This window comes from Myotis myotis, unplaced genomic scaffold (assembly GCF_014108235.1).
Source record: "Myotis myotis isolate mMyoMyo1 unplaced genomic scaffold, mMyoMyo1.p scaffold_m19_p_20, whole genome shotgun sequence".
Classification (NCBI taxonomy): Eukaryota; Metazoa; Chordata; class Mammalia; order Chiroptera; family Vespertilionidae; genus Myotis; species Myotis myotis.
The window spans coordinates 1,804,898-1,819,522 of record NW_023416325.1 but is presented as its reverse complement, the minus strand read 5'-3'; the positions used below and the strand labels follow the sequence as shown (position 1 = coordinate 1,819,522).

Genomic DNA, 14,625 nt, shown 5'->3' with positions numbered 1-14,625 from the left:
AGAATCCAGGCTTTCCCGGAATGATCCTGCCCCTTTCAGCTCTCCAGCCAATCAGCAGCGTAGCCTTGTCCGCGGCTCTGGCCGTTTTACCCCGGACAGGTGACCGCGGCGAAATAGGCCGCGGGCCAGATGTGGGGCGGGAGGGCCGGGGCCTTGCCCCGGGTGTGGGGGTTGTGGCCGCCCGGGGTCCTCGGAAGGAGGCCGCTACGCTGCCATGCTGCGTCGCTAGCAGGAAGCAGCTCCGCCCAGTGCTGGAACTGCGGCGGCCCCGGGGGCCCCATTCGCGAGGACGGGTTCTTCTGCCCACAGTGCCGGGCGCTGCAGCCACCTGACCCCACTCGAGACCACTTCAGCCTCATGGACTGGTACGGGAGGCGGTTTCGGGGGACGCGCTGGGCGAGAGAGACGTCGGGAGCTGGCGTGGGCGAGGGAAGGGCCGATCGATCAGGTTAGAGAAGACGGGGGGACCGGTTAGAGAGGTGGGCGGGACCCTAGAGACCGGGCGATGGGGTGCCTGGGGAAATGGAGGGTCGGGTGTAACCGAAAAAGAGGAAACGAAAGGTCAGGCCCGAGGAAATGGCTTTCAGGGATGGAGACGTCTGTGAAGGGAGGACTGGGGGGGCGGGAATAAAGTTAGGGGAGATGGGGGTCCGGGGGGAGACTCGAGGGGCGGGGCCCAGGGCAGGGTTACTTGAGGAATGGGGTCAGAACGATTAAATTTGGGTTGAAGCTTTTAAGAAAGGAATACGGGGGTGTGATCCAAGATAAGGGAGTAAAAACGGGGGGGGGGGGATATATTGTGGGCGGAGTCTAAGTTTGGAAAAGTGAGAATTGGAGAGGAGGGGATCTGAGAAATGGGTGTTCTTCCTCATTTCCTCCGAAGGTTGAGGAGCTTGGAGAGGTGGTGGTGCAGTTTGGGCAGAGCTAAGCTGACTCTATAGGGCAGGATCTGGGGGTGGAAAGCAAAGGGGATTGGATTAAAACAAGGTGGGTGAGCCCTGGCCGGTTTGGCTCAGTGGATAGAGCATCGGCCTGTGGACTAAAGGGTCCCAGGTTCGATTCCGGTAAAGGGCACATGCCCAGGTTGCAGGCTTGGTCCCCAGTAGGGGGTGTGCAGGAGGCAGCCGATCAATGATTCTCTCTCATCATTGATGTTTCTATCTTTCTCTCCCTTCCTCTCTGAAATCAATAAAAATATTAAAAACACAACAACAACAAAACAAGGTGGGTGACTGAGATGAAGGGACTGTGGCCTTGGAACGATAGGGTAGAATCCAGCAATGCTCCTTCCGCTTAACTCTGGGCCACCGTTAAATTGTAAGCACTAAGATATACTAGTAATTACCCGTTCAAGCAGTCATTGAGCACTTAGGATGGGCTGCAGCAACAAAAGTAACCTTTTAAGTTCCTCCTGGCGCCAAACTAGCATGTTTCCTCTGTGTGGATGACGTGCCCAGGATCTTTGATGACTCATCATCATTCAAGTCGAAGCTCAAAAGCAGCTCGTTGTCCACCACATGTACCCCACTCTCTGACCCTGTTCTGTTTTTTTCTTCACAGAACCTAACACTTTTGGAAATTATCACTGTTGCATGTTTATTGCCTATTCCTCCCTGGGAACAGGACGAGGCCCGTAGTATACAAATCTATTCATATATGATGCATGAATTTCATCTCCCGATTTCCTTCCAGCAAACGTTCCTTCAATGTTGATACTGCAAAGCTCCAGCATAGGTACCAGCAGCTACAGCGTCTTGTCCACCCAGATTTCTTCGGCCAGAGGTCTCAGGTAGTCTATTGGCCACTCTTAATCATCCCCAAACACATGTGCATTCCGGGTGGGTGGCAGGGGCCTGGCGGTGACTGATTATCAGGGACAGAGCTGGACAGCCAGCTCCACCCTGTGACAGCCAGACCCCAGCCAGCCAGGCCCTGGGCCTGGTCGGCAGAATTAGAACCCATCCGTTGAAAATAAATATAGCTCATCTCGCGGTTCTACTTTGGCCATGTCCTTAGGTTCCTGCCCATCAGTATTTTATGAAACAGTGTGTTCTTGTAAGATGGCTGACTTGCATGGTAATAAGACTTATCTTCATCTCCCCTCACAGACTGAAAAGGACTTCTCAGAGAAGCATTCGACCCTGGTGAATGACGCCTATAAGACCCTTCTGGCCCCCCTGAGCAGGGGACTATACCTTGTAAGGTGATGTTCCAACCCTTGTATGTGTGACTTACCTGGTGTTCATTGCACTGAGGGGCAGTTACTCCTTATTTTTGTCAAAGGAGTGCTTGAGCCCTGAGCCAGTCAGTCCTGGGACCCAAAGATACTACAGGAGTCTAGTTTTCTCTGGATAGTACCTGTAAATCTTACTTGCCCAATTGCATTTTTAAAAAAAAAACAAAAAAAAAACAAAACATTTTCTATAAATTTCAAGGACTGGAGGATGATGGCTGTTAGGAAAGTAATTTGGGGGTGTTGAGGGGAAGGCAGAGGTGAATATCTTCGAATGTTAGGATTTAATAGAATCTTTACAAACATTTAATTCAAACTCACAAGTGGAGGAGTGACTCCCCCAGGGTCACACGCTTCTGAGTAGCAGAAAAGTACCCCGTCCAAGCATTCCTTTCCCAGTCTAAGTTTCCAGCACGCTGCCCTCGCACTTTCATTACCAGGAAAGTCCAAGTTCTCCCCGAGTGGTGGTGTGTTCAGAAGGGTGAGCAGGATTTATGATGTTGGCCACAGTTCCTTGAACAAAACTTATTTCGCCTGCTTTATGCCCCAATAGCTAAAGCTCCATGGAGTAGAGATTCCTGAAGGAACAGATTATAAAATGGACAACCAATTCCTCATGGAAATAATGGATATCAATGAAAAACTCGCAGAAGCTCAAAGTGAAGCTGCCATTATCGAGTTTGAATCTATTGTCAGAGGTAAAAGATAAAATACCACCAAATGCATTTTATTGCTGTTTTGAGTTCATTTCTGGGTTAAGTGAAAAATGAATATAAATGATTCAGGGATTTTTTTTTTTTCCCCTTGAGTATACTGAAACCAATTTTGTCTGGAGGTTAGACCTGTAACATCCCTACCTCTCTGGAATGCAGCCTTGTCTTCATATCATGAGCCTATCTAAATAGAAAAATTAAGATAATGGTTTTCTCTTGCAGCTAAACAGGAAGAATTGACTGACAATTTGAGCAGAGCTTTTGAACAAGGTATTGTCTTCATTTCTTCACTTTGTCAAATATGGAAAGAAATTGTAAGAACTGAGACATAAACAGCCGTTCAACACGTAGCTATTATATACCCATTAATGATGGTTTAATGGGAAGGTCTTAAATGTAGATGAGAGTGCATTTTTGCCTTCAGAATTCACAGTCTTGCTGGGAAAACAAGCTGCGTGCCAAAAACAGTGATATGCCAGTGAGACTCGATGAGAGAAGTGCTTTCCTTCCCTTTTAACAAGTAGAGGATAAGATGAGGGATGTGGGCTGAAACCAACACAGGTAGATTCCGAGGGCAAGGCTGCACACTCACCATTTGGCAAAGCCTGCACACCCTTCTTCTGCCAAGTCCAAGAGAAGAAACCCCTGGCAGAGCTCAGCCCAAATCACAAATGTGGGCTGTTCGTCCTGGTCCCCACTGTCCTGGCTCAGAGGGAAGAGACTCTGTCCATTGTTTTTAAGCAAGAACAACCTTCCCATCCATTCCTGACTGGTGCCACCCCTTAACTAAGAGAATCACGGCCTTTTAGCTTAGGGTTCATTGGAATGCAAGAAGCAGAAAGCCACTCAGGGGAGCCCAGGTAAAGGGAAGTTATTGTAAGGACTAAGGGCAACCTCCCCGAATCCAAAGAAAAAGTCCCTGTCACGATTGTAGGGCAAGGTGCTAGGGGCTTTTGTGGGGATAGAGCTTAGGAACCAGGAAGCAGTCTGGAACTAACACTGGTGCTGGACTCAGCGCCCCTGGCAGTTCATCCATCCTCTCCTCTAAAGCCACTGCTGTCTGCCTCCTCCCTGGATCTGGCGCCCCGAAGTGGCCTTTCCCACCGGGGTGGCTCTCTAGTCCTCCTTGGCCTGTCCCCTTATAAGAGCAAGGCCTTTCACCATTTGACTAGAGTCCCCTAGACCCAACTCCAGATTCTGGGGGAGGGAATTTGACTGGCCCACATGTCCAGTCCAGTCCAGTCATTTGATCACCTTTTGTTTATTGAGGACTAGCTAAAGCATCTGTTGAGACGGTAGTTATAGGACATTTGCTAAATAATGTGAGGGATCGGGCATTTAATGAGGAGCATCTCTATGGAAACAAAAAGAAATACAAAGATTACTGGTTGGAACAGACTATAAACCAGCAGTTCTCAACCTGTGGGTCGCGACCCCTTTGGGGGTCGAACGACCCTTTCACAGGGGTCGCCTAAGACCATCGGAAAACACATCTATAATTACATATTGTTTTTGTGGTTCATCACTATGCTTTAATTATGTTCAATTTGTAACAATGAAATTGGGGGTCACCACAACACGAGGAACTGTATTAAAGGGCCGTGGCATTAGGAAGGTTGAGAACCACTGCTATAAACCCAGTTTCCTAGTCGAGAGTGCAGCCACTTGAGAAGACGTTGAACTCTTAAGCATCGTTAGATGGTGACGCGAGGGTGGCAGCGGCAATCTGATGGATTTCCTGGTTGATGGTTGATGGTGATGGCACAGGCATCATTGCCACAGTCGTGGTTATTGCCCAGAGCAGAGCGTGGAAGAGGCAGGAGTCCTGGTGGGCTTTCTGGGTGGCCCGTGTGCCTGCCAGCAGCGCTGTTATCAGGCTTCAGCTGCAGGACTTGCTCAGGGCCTGGGGGAAAGGGACCACTACAAGACAACCTGAGTCCCAGGAAGGATCTGGGCAGGCAGGCTTTACTTCTTAGTGACACCAGCTCAGGAGGGAAGGAGAAAAATGGGAAACGTAAGTTTGTAGAGTTGTGGGCAGATACGGAAGAAAACTAGAATTGAGGGTTTGGTAAGGGCTGACAGCACGGGTAAGGTGGCTGGACTCCGTTCCATTTACAGGTAAACAACCTCAAAGTCAGCAAGTCTCGATCCTGATAACCCACAGGAGTGTGTTACTCTTTTCCACTGAAACAAAATTTATCTCCAGTCACCCCTCCTTTTTAATCAGCGATAAAGAAAGATTATTCTTGTTTACAAAATAGTTTTAGTTTCATTAAGTTTGACCTGATTATTTATGTAACTCCAACAAGAACGATAATCGATCAGACAGGCCTTTTAAGTTTTCTTTATGGAAGTTTTTATAAGGAATCTGATGTTGGGCTTTAAAAGCTTCTGAAGTGCTAGGAAGTCAAGCCAAGACTCCATCAGGCTTCATGAACTTCAGCGGGTGAACTCCTCTCTTCTCAAGGTCACCAAAATATCCTGAGCTTCCTGGACTCTCCAGGAAGTTACCCTACTTACCTAAGTCTCTCAACTCTTCAGCCAGATACCAGGCCGGTTTTTTCAAGAGGGCTTTGTAAGCAGTGGCTCCAGAAAGTCAACCGTAGTTCCTTGAAATTGCCTGGTCATGTCTGACTTTAAGCATCATTTTCAAACATGACATTCCAGTCAAAGCTTTCATAATATAACTGGTGTTTTCAACTATGAACTATGACAAAGAGGACAGATTCTTACTAAACAAAACCTCAAAAACAATGAACAAATAACTACTTTGCTAGGAAAATAAGAATACTCCATAGTAGTTTAACTTTGTTTATGAAAGTAAAATTCACTAGGTTTTATGAGTCATAGATAGCTGAGGAGAAAACAGAATGGGCTTTTCTTACATCTGGAAAATAGAGCATTTAAGAGCCAGCAAAATTTCAAACAAAATATATAAAAAGTTATAGGCATTCTTTATCAGTTTACTCAGTCCCATGTAATTAATTGTATTCTACTTAATCTTGGGTTAGCAGTTTTATGAACCCACTGGCTTTTAGAAATTCTGATTTAGTTTATTGGTTTGATTTCAAAGTTATTAAGCAATGCCATGAGAAGCCTGTATTCCTGAGTACTTGGCACAGTCCTTTCTCATGAATCTTCAAGACAGGCCCTTTTTGTTAAACACAAGTGGTCTGGCCTGTGGCTGGTTGCAAAATCCGTTAGGAAAGCAGCAGAGTAAAACAACAGCTATCTGTGGGTAGCAAAAGATTTAGTTAAAGTGGCCATAGTTAAAGATCTGATGAAAGTTCATTCTAAAAATAACACAATTGGCAAGGAAATCTGGTTGTTTCTGTGACATACACATTTTTTATTTTTATTTATTTATTTTTTTTATCTTTTTTAAAAAATTGAATTTATTAGGGTGACATTGATTAATAAAGTTAACATTTTTAAAATAATAACTTGATTAATAACATTTTACCAAGACATATGATGAGTAGTGGTGGCATTGATAAATTTTTATGAAGTATACAATTTCTGAAATAATGTTTTACCATACAAATATAACCTAGGGAAAGTTAAGTATCTTTTCTTCGACATCTCAGAGGATGTAAGGGAGCTAAAGGGAACATGGCGGTGGTAAAGGAGGAAAGAGGAGTGGGGGTGAGGGGAAGGAGAGGTCTTGAAGGAGATAGTTTGAGGAGATCTTAAGTTTCCCAAAGAGCCACAAAAGTTCCTAAGTAAAGTCAGACGATCTAAGAAATGGACGCAGCACCATGGTGACGTACAGTCAGCAGGAGTTCGAGAAGGGAGGTTTCCGTCGATTGAGAAGTTCTCATGGAGGAGCTGACTCAAATAGAACAAAGAGGCCTCACAAAGAGCCAGGAAAAAAAAAATTCCAGCCTGGGAGCCAATCCTCGCTGGAAACAGGGAACCCGGAAGGATTCTAGCCCAGAATCTAGGGCAGTGATGGCGAACCTTTTGAGCTCGGCGTGTCAGCATTTTGAAAAACCCTAACTTAACTCTGGTGCCGTGGCACATATAGAAATTTTTTGATCTTGGCAACCATAGTAAAACAAAGCCTTATATTTTTGATATTTATTTTATATATTTAAATGCCATTTAACAAAGAAAAATCAACCAAAAAAGTGAGTTCGCGTGTCGTGTCATAGGGTTGCCATCACTGCTCTAGGGGATACCTTTCAAAAGAGGCCTGGGACGCTGACCCAGCTTCAGAGAGTCTACTCAGAATTGCAAGAATCAAAATCTGTCTTCACGGTGCTTCAGACATTTGTCTGGAGAATTGGAGCTGTCCTCACCACCAAGTACCCAAACAAGCATCAGACGAGAGGTTAGACAAGGGCCTCTCCATGTTGAAAGGCCTGGCTGTCACAACCAGGGGTCCGATGGTGTTTCCAATCCAGACCCGAGTCACGGTGGTGGATAATTGTCAACGATAAACAAAGCCAGGCACTAAAGTGCTAAGTGCAGATTTGAATCAGTAATAACTATTGCGTTAGGGAAAAGAGTCCACTGGGAACTGAACGCAACTAAAGTTTGTGACTGGGCGCCTTAAAGGGAGAATGAGGAAATGCGGTGGTGGTGCACAGAAGGTCAGAGGGATCTTCGAAGTGAAAAATTCCAAAGCAGGAAGTGGGGGGAGGGGAATTGGTCCATGTGAAACCCATCTGGGTTTGCTAACTGGCACTTACTGAAGTGAGGCTCCTACCCTCCCTGGGAAACAGAAACCCTATCCTTTCATATTGGCTGCAATAAATAGTAAGTTCTTTTGTCAGCCTTGAGTTTACTCGGGGAGGCATTGTAAGAAGGTCTAGGATTATCTAGGGATGTGGCCTTGACTTACTAGAAGCTATGTTATCATATGTTAGTATAGGTCAAGGTTGAGGCCTACTTGAGAAGAGAGTTCAGAGGAGTCTGGCTAGACTTTGGTCAAGGGCGTGATTCTTGTCAATACCCATGTTCATAGGATTTTTCATAATAGCTAACAAGTGTCCATCAGTAATTGAACAGATAAACAAAATATGACATATCCATACAATGGAATATTATTCAGCCTTAAAAAGGCAGGAGATTCTGACACATGCTCCAACATGGATGAACTTGCCCAGCCCTCCAGAGGTGGGGGCTCAACTTTAATCCAGCTCTTTAATCAATAGACTTAGTTTTATTCTTGCCTGAAATGAAGTCTCACATTAATGTCTCTGTTTATTTCAGATGATTTTGAAAAAGCCAAGGAAATTTTAACAAAGATGAGATACTTTTCAAATATAGAAGAAAAGATCAAGTTAAAGATGATTCCCCTCTAATTGTTGCTGATTTTTTTTTAAATAAAGTTCTTATTTATTTTCTGGCTTCTGCTAGATCACTTTAACTGCTTATATCATCTTAATTAAACATATGGCTCAAGCATTAACGGATGGCAAGGCTTGTCATGCCAGCAGAAACAGCCGAGCCAGAATTTGGTCAATTTTTCATGTGATGCTGACACACCATGCCCCTAGCTAGACCAATAGAGGAGGTGGGGACGGGGCCGACTTGAGGCCCTAGAGGAGGTTTGGGCAAACTTTTTCTGCAAAAGGAGAGGAAGTACATATCTTTGGCTTAGCCAGCCATAGGCCTTGTAGCACTTTACGTAACAGGCATTGGACTAGATTTGCCCATGGGCTTGCCAACCTTTGCCCTAGAGCAGCCGTGCCTTTGAAATGAATAAAACTAAAAAGAATATGCCAAAACCGGTTTGGCTCAGTGGATAGAGTGTCGGCCTGCGGACTGAGGGGTCCCAGGTTCAATTCCGGTCAAGGGCATGTACCTGGGTTGCGGGCACATCCCCAGTGGGGGATGTGCAGGAGGCAGCTGATCGATGTTTCTCTTTCATCGATGTTTCTGACTATCTCTCTCCCTTCCTCTCTGTAAAAAATCAATAAAATATATTAAAAAAAAAACTAAAAAGAATAAAACTAAAAAAAAAAAGACCGTACCCTTTTATGTAATGATGTTTACTTTGAATTTATATTAGTTCACACAAACACTCCATCCATGCTTTTGTTCCGGCCCTCCGGTCCAATTTAAGAACCCATTGTGGCCCTCGAGTCAAAAAGTTTGCCCACCCCTGCTCTAGAGCCACACCTTCCTAATGGCTAGACCTTCAGGACATCGTTTGGTAACATGCAAAGCTGCCTAAGGGTCTCTGGCCTACATTTCAAAATGTAGTTACTATTACCAAGAATCAGTCTGGTATTAAACACTAACCACAGTTTCAGCTCCACCTTGAGGTAAAGCACTTTTAATTTCTCTGGACAGTTGACAATCTCTTGTCATGATTTCCATGTTCTTCTAACCCAGCCCGAAGCAACTCCACTTCCCTTTTTGGATCTTTGGAAATTCAGTTTTAAGTTCTTGATTCATTTCCAGAACAACAACAACAACAAAGGTATTCTTTAAGTCTCTGGATCAAAGATTAAAATAGAAAATTCTGATTTTAAAATTCCAGGAAACAATATTCAAACTTTTGGAGAGAATTGCTTGTTTATAACTAAAAATCCAGGGTTCTGAACCATGGTTTCCATACTACCAGAGCTTAACACTGCAGCTCCTTCGCATCCTCTCTCATCTTTGTCTAAGAATTCGTATCTTCTGAATCCTGACCCAGTAACATTTGAGGATTTATGGATCTTCTAAAGGAAAATGGACCACAACAGCTGTCTGCTTAATGGTACTTGGGGATATCAGTACAATCTCTAACCCCTCACAATTTACAAGGAGAATGAGTTACTTGTCTGCAAACACACAGGGAGTCCTTTAAGTAAATAATTACAACGCAAGCAAATGTCCTGGCTAAATTGGGTTCTTCTGTAAAGAAGATGAAAGGAGTTTTGATATACTTCCACAGACAATCTTTATTCCTTCTTCAGAACAATGATCAGGACCAAAACAATCTGACCGCAAAAAGAAATCAGATAAATACTGCCTCAAATGACATCTCTGGAGGAACTTCAAAGAAACTTCCCTTACCTGTTGCCATCAACTGTAAAGGTCATTGGGCTTCCCAGCAAGTCATTTCTGACTTGGGGAATAAATTTAAAAAAAGACTTTATTTCTGAGTCATGGCTTCTGAGTCCGTGGGATTACTCCCCACCCCCAACCCCCTTGCAAAATCTTTCCCTTTTATTCTAAACTCTTCCGTTTAGTTGGACTTCTAAAGCCAGGAACACTTTCAAGTGTTCCCTGACAAAGCCCTATGGGTGGTATGCTTCTGAGAGGTTAGCAGCCCTATTTGGATTCAAGTTTCTGGCTCAGTGGAGCAAATGAAAGCACCCACCTCCCACCGCCACATCTGATTGGTTCTTGACTAATTTGAGACTCTCTGCTCCTGTCAGACATAGTGTTATGGACCAAGTGTATATGTCCCCACCCCCCTCCCCCACCACCCCCCAAATGCCTCTTTGAAGCCCTTACCCCAGTGTGGCTGTATTTGGAGATGGTGCCTCTAGGAAAGTTATTAAAATTAAATGAGATCATAAATGTGGGGCCGTAATTCGATAGGTTCAGTGCCCTTAGGAAAGAAACCAGACGGCTCCCTTGTTCGCTCTACCCACATTCACGCGCTGGGGAAAGGCCCTGTGAAAAAGCCAGCAAGAAGGCTGCCATGTACAAGTCAGGAAGAGACTCCTCCCCGGAAACTGAAACTCCCCGGGAGGGGCACCTTTATCTTGGACTTCCAGCATCCAGACCCTGAGAAAATTAATTCCTGCTAGTTAAGCCGTCTAGTCATGGTAGCCTGAGCTAACACACCTGGGTTTCAGTCCTAGCTCTGTCACTTACTTGCTGTACATCATTGTGCTAAGCTTCATTTCTTTAAAATATTGATAATAATAGTACCTATCTCAGAGTTGTGAACATTTCATCTTGAATCAGTTTTGTGTTTTTCTGGGAATTTATCCATTTTTTAAACATTTTTTTTTATTGATTTCAGAGAGGATGGGAGGAGAGATAGAAATATCAATGGTGAAAGAGAATCATTGATCAACGGCCTCCTGCACACCCTCTACTGGGGATCGAGTCCACAACCCTAGCATATGCCCTGACCAGGAATTGAACCGTGACCTCCTGGTAGATAGGTCAATGCTCAACCACTGAGCCACACCAGCTGGGATAGGAATTTATCCATTTAATCTAAATTATCTAATTTGTTGGCATATATTTGTACAAAGTATTCACTTATAATTCCCTCTTTCATTCCTAATTTTAGTAATTTGAGTCTTTACTTTCTGCTTCTTTTAGTCCATCCAACAGCTAAAGGTTTGTCAATTGTGTTCATCTTGTCAAAGAACCAACTTTTTATTTCGTTGATTTTTCTCTATTTTTTCTATTCTCTATTTCATTTATTTCTGCTCTAATCTTTATTCTTTCCTCCCTTCAGCTTGCTTTGGGTTTAGTTTGGTGGAAGTTTTAGATCACTGATTTGAGATCTTTTCTAAAATAGGCATTTATAACTGTAAATTCCCCTAGCCATTGCTTTTACTGAATCCCCTACATTTCAGTATGTTGCATTTTCATTTTCATTCATCCCAAAGCATTTTCTAATTTCCCCTGTGATTTCCTCTTTCACCCTTTGGTTCTACCAGGTTTCAATGAAAGCAAGTTTCACCAAAAAATCTGCCTCCAGTAAAGGACATTTAGCGAGTAGGAATGAAACAGCCAAACCACATATTCTAGAAATAATCAAGTTCCAGCTCTGTTCCTCTTTGTTTTTCCAAACATATGTTTCCTCTGAGGCAAATGAAAAAGTGTTCTAGTGGCAGGATATGACCAAGAACTCTCCCCACCAGTATAAGGCACAGGACCACTTAAGAATCAAACCTGGGGTGCCATCTTGAGTGTGGGAGATGGAAGAGCTCACTGGATTTCTATGCCTTATTAATGTCAGGATGGAAACACCTCCAGTAATTCTAACATATATATTAGAGGCCCGATCTCCGGCCACCGGCACCTGGGACCTGGGCTTTCCTCACAGCCCCAGCTTCCTGCGGAAGGTCGTCCGGAAGGACGTCTGGTCTAATTAGCATATTATGCTTTTATGATTATAGATATCTATGTAAAATCTTAAATACCACTCATGTTATCCACAAAAAACTCATTGTAACATGGCTAATGTTAATGAGCAGTGAGGTAGCGACCGCGCTTGTAGGAGGTGCCTTTGATTAAATTTCCTTGACATTGTGGTTGGGAGGAGCATACCTGCCCCGGGGTGGATCAAAGCCAACACACACATTCTATCACACTCTGCATGCAGAAATATTATAAGGAAAATTGTAGACCACACCACAGTGTAATGCAGGGGCAAATGCTTATGAATAAATCCAGTTTTATCTTTTTAAACACATGTGAGAGCTGTGAGAACAAAGTATAATAAATAGCCAAGAATGCGTACAGGAGCCCCCTCCATTGTTCCTCGGGACAATGTGGAAACAAGGGAGAAGGTTCAGTGCTCCGTCCAATTGCCCATTTATTCTGCCCCCGTCACGGGCACCAAGGAAACCAAGGAACACTGTGGGCATTCTCATTGATGTTAACCCCCAAGAGCCGTGTGAAAATCCCTCATTTTCTACTTTCAAGCCTGCTCTTGGCAGAATACATTGCATAAGGTTCTCCAGGACTTTAAAACAGGACCACTCGTCATTGTCTGTAATCTAAAATAGTTCCTTTCTTCTGGCTCCTAAAGCACCACAAACATTTGATATGCTGGAAAGGTCTGTTTGGATGTAAAAGATGGCAGTTGTTAGCAGGGAGAAGGATAAACGTATCCAAGTTTCAAGGTAAGAGAGAGGAAAAGAGAGAAATTCAATAGAAAACGGAAGAAAATCCAAATTGCTAGATGCAGATATCAGGTGGGGAGTGGGAAGATATAAAGCTGGGGAGGTGGGAAGGTGAGGGATTTTGAAGGAATGTGGAGCCTGAAGGAGATTGGACCTTCTCCCAAGAGTAATAGGGAGTTAGGGAAGGGTTTAAAGCAGGGGCAGAGCACATCGGGTTGCATGGTGGACAAATATGTCTGGCTATTGGGCTGCAGGGGCAAGAGTAGAACAAAGAGAACAGCTTGGAGGCTCCTGCAGGCAAGAGAGAATGAATTGGGTCATGATAATACTGATAGCCCTAGTTCTTCTGCAGAGTCCTACTTGCTTACAAGAGGAAGCTAGCACCCACTGGGACCGTGCTTACCAAGCAGGTGGAAATATCTGCCGTGTCCTCCCTCTTCTGCTCCAGGCTCCCTTGGACCTGAGGAGTCATGTGAAGATGCCTCATCGCCACCATCAGTACTCAGGACAACAATGACAATGTCCAGATGACCTAGGGAGTCAACAAATAATTAACAAGGAAGAAAGCAGACAAGGAGTAAAGGAGACTCAAGAGATAGGCAAATCTAATGCAATGTTGAATCATGATGCCATCAACCCAACTATAAAAAGACATTTGGGGGCACTTGGAAAAATAGGAATACTGAATAGATGATTTTAAAGCATTATTACTAATTTTTTTTAGGCACGATAATAGCATTGTAATTATGTATTTTGGAAAAGTATTCGTTAGAGATAAACACTAATGCATTTATAAATAAAATATGCTTTAAAATAATAATGAAAAACTCCCATGTCTTAACACAACATTTCCTGTTAACATATTACATCCTCCTTTTTGTTCTCATATACACACTTTTTCTTCTTCAAACTAGTAGCCATAATACACCAGAACTTTTATGATCTGGGATTAAATTCCTTTACTTACAGCTGAGGGAATTTGGAACCATAACTTGCCTCAATTTCCTCATCTGTAAAATGGGAGTAATAAAAGCATCCGATTTAGAGTTACTGTGAGAAATACTTGACTTTTTCTGAGCAAAAAGCACTTACAAATAGGAAGTACCTAATAAACTATTAATTCTAATACATTGCCTGATAAGGGGTATACAGCCTGGTATCAAATTCTGAATGAAAGAATAAATCTGGATAGGCATTCAATAAATATAAAAAAAAATTTCAGAATATAGAGAGTAGGACTCCCTTTTTATAAATACATATTTATATGTGTATATAATATCATCTAGCAGGATATTTTTTTAAGTGAGGAATGAGGTGACCATTTGTGGAAATGATCCCCAGGAGACTCCTTTTTAAAAAAAAAAAAAAAAAAAAAAAAAAAAAAGACATTTTTATTGATTTCAGAGAGGAAGGGAGAGGGAGAGATAGAAACAGCAATGATGACAGAGAATCCTCTATTGCCTTCTGCATGCCCCCTGGGTATGTGCCCTGACCAGGAATTGAACCGTGACCTCTTGGTTCATAGGTAGGCGCTCAACCATTGAGCCATGCCAGCCAGCCAGGAGACTACCTTTTAAATCCAGTTGAGATAAATGGGATGTTAACTAAGGGAGGCAAAACTGGATTGTAAACACCACTAAGAAAATGTAAACCTAATCCATTATTTACATTAGGCAAAAGAGGTTTATTCATTTTTTTTTTTTTTCTGAGACCATTATGAGAGCAATGGGAATAGAGAAAGATAATCTGGAAGCATTTCACAAATAAAGCCGATAGGACTTGCTAACTGATTAAATACAGGGGTGAATACAAAAGGGGCATCGATGATACTTCGATTTTTGGTTAGAAGGAGAGAAGCATC

The 14,625-nt window shown here is 43.4% G+C and overlaps 1 protein-coding gene across 7 annotated transcripts; it reads left to right on the top strand.

The window, feature by feature from the left end:
• The first annotated feature begins 83 nt into the window (after positions 1 to 83).
• Positions 84 to 13,349, top strand: HSCB (HscB mitochondrial iron-sulfur cluster cochaperone). Of its 7 annotated transcripts, none has more exons than XM_036353564.1 (6): positions 84 to 365; positions 1,693 to 1,789; positions 2,109 to 2,198; positions 2,787 to 2,931; positions 3,169 to 3,216; positions 13,213 to 13,349. In XM_036353564.1, the coding sequence occupies exons 1-6, from the start codon at positions 130 to 132 to the stop codon at positions 13,293 to 13,295; spliced, it is 699 nt and encodes a 232-aa protein (XP_036209457.1). In that variant the 5' UTR covers positions 84 to 129; the 3' UTR covers positions 13,296 to 13,349. The 7 variants fall into 7 exon arrangements, with proteins under 7 accessions (XP_036209457.1, XP_036209460.1, XP_036209458.1 ...); XM_036353565.1 differs by lacking the exon at positions 13,213 to 13,349 and adding an exon at positions 9,440 to 10,049 and having other exon boundaries at positions 85 to 365; XM_036353563.1 differs by lacking the exon at positions 13,213 to 13,349 and adding an exon at positions 8,164 to 8,320 and having other exon boundaries at positions 130 to 365.
• Positions 13,350 to 14,625: the final 1,276 nt, after the last annotated feature.

Coding starts and splice junctions, on each gene's coding strand:
- HSCB (XM_036353563.1), top strand. CDS start 130: ATGTGGGGCGGGAGGGCCGGGGCCTTGCCCCGGGTGTGGGGGTTGTGG. Junction 366..1,692: donor CACTTCAGCCTCATGGACTG/GTACGGGAGGCG, acceptor ATTTCCTTCCAG/CAAACGTTCCTTCAATGTTG. Junction 2,932..3,168: donor GTTTGAATCTATTGTCAGAG/GTAAAAGATAAA, acceptor TTTCTCTTGCAG/CTAAACAGGAAGAATTGACT.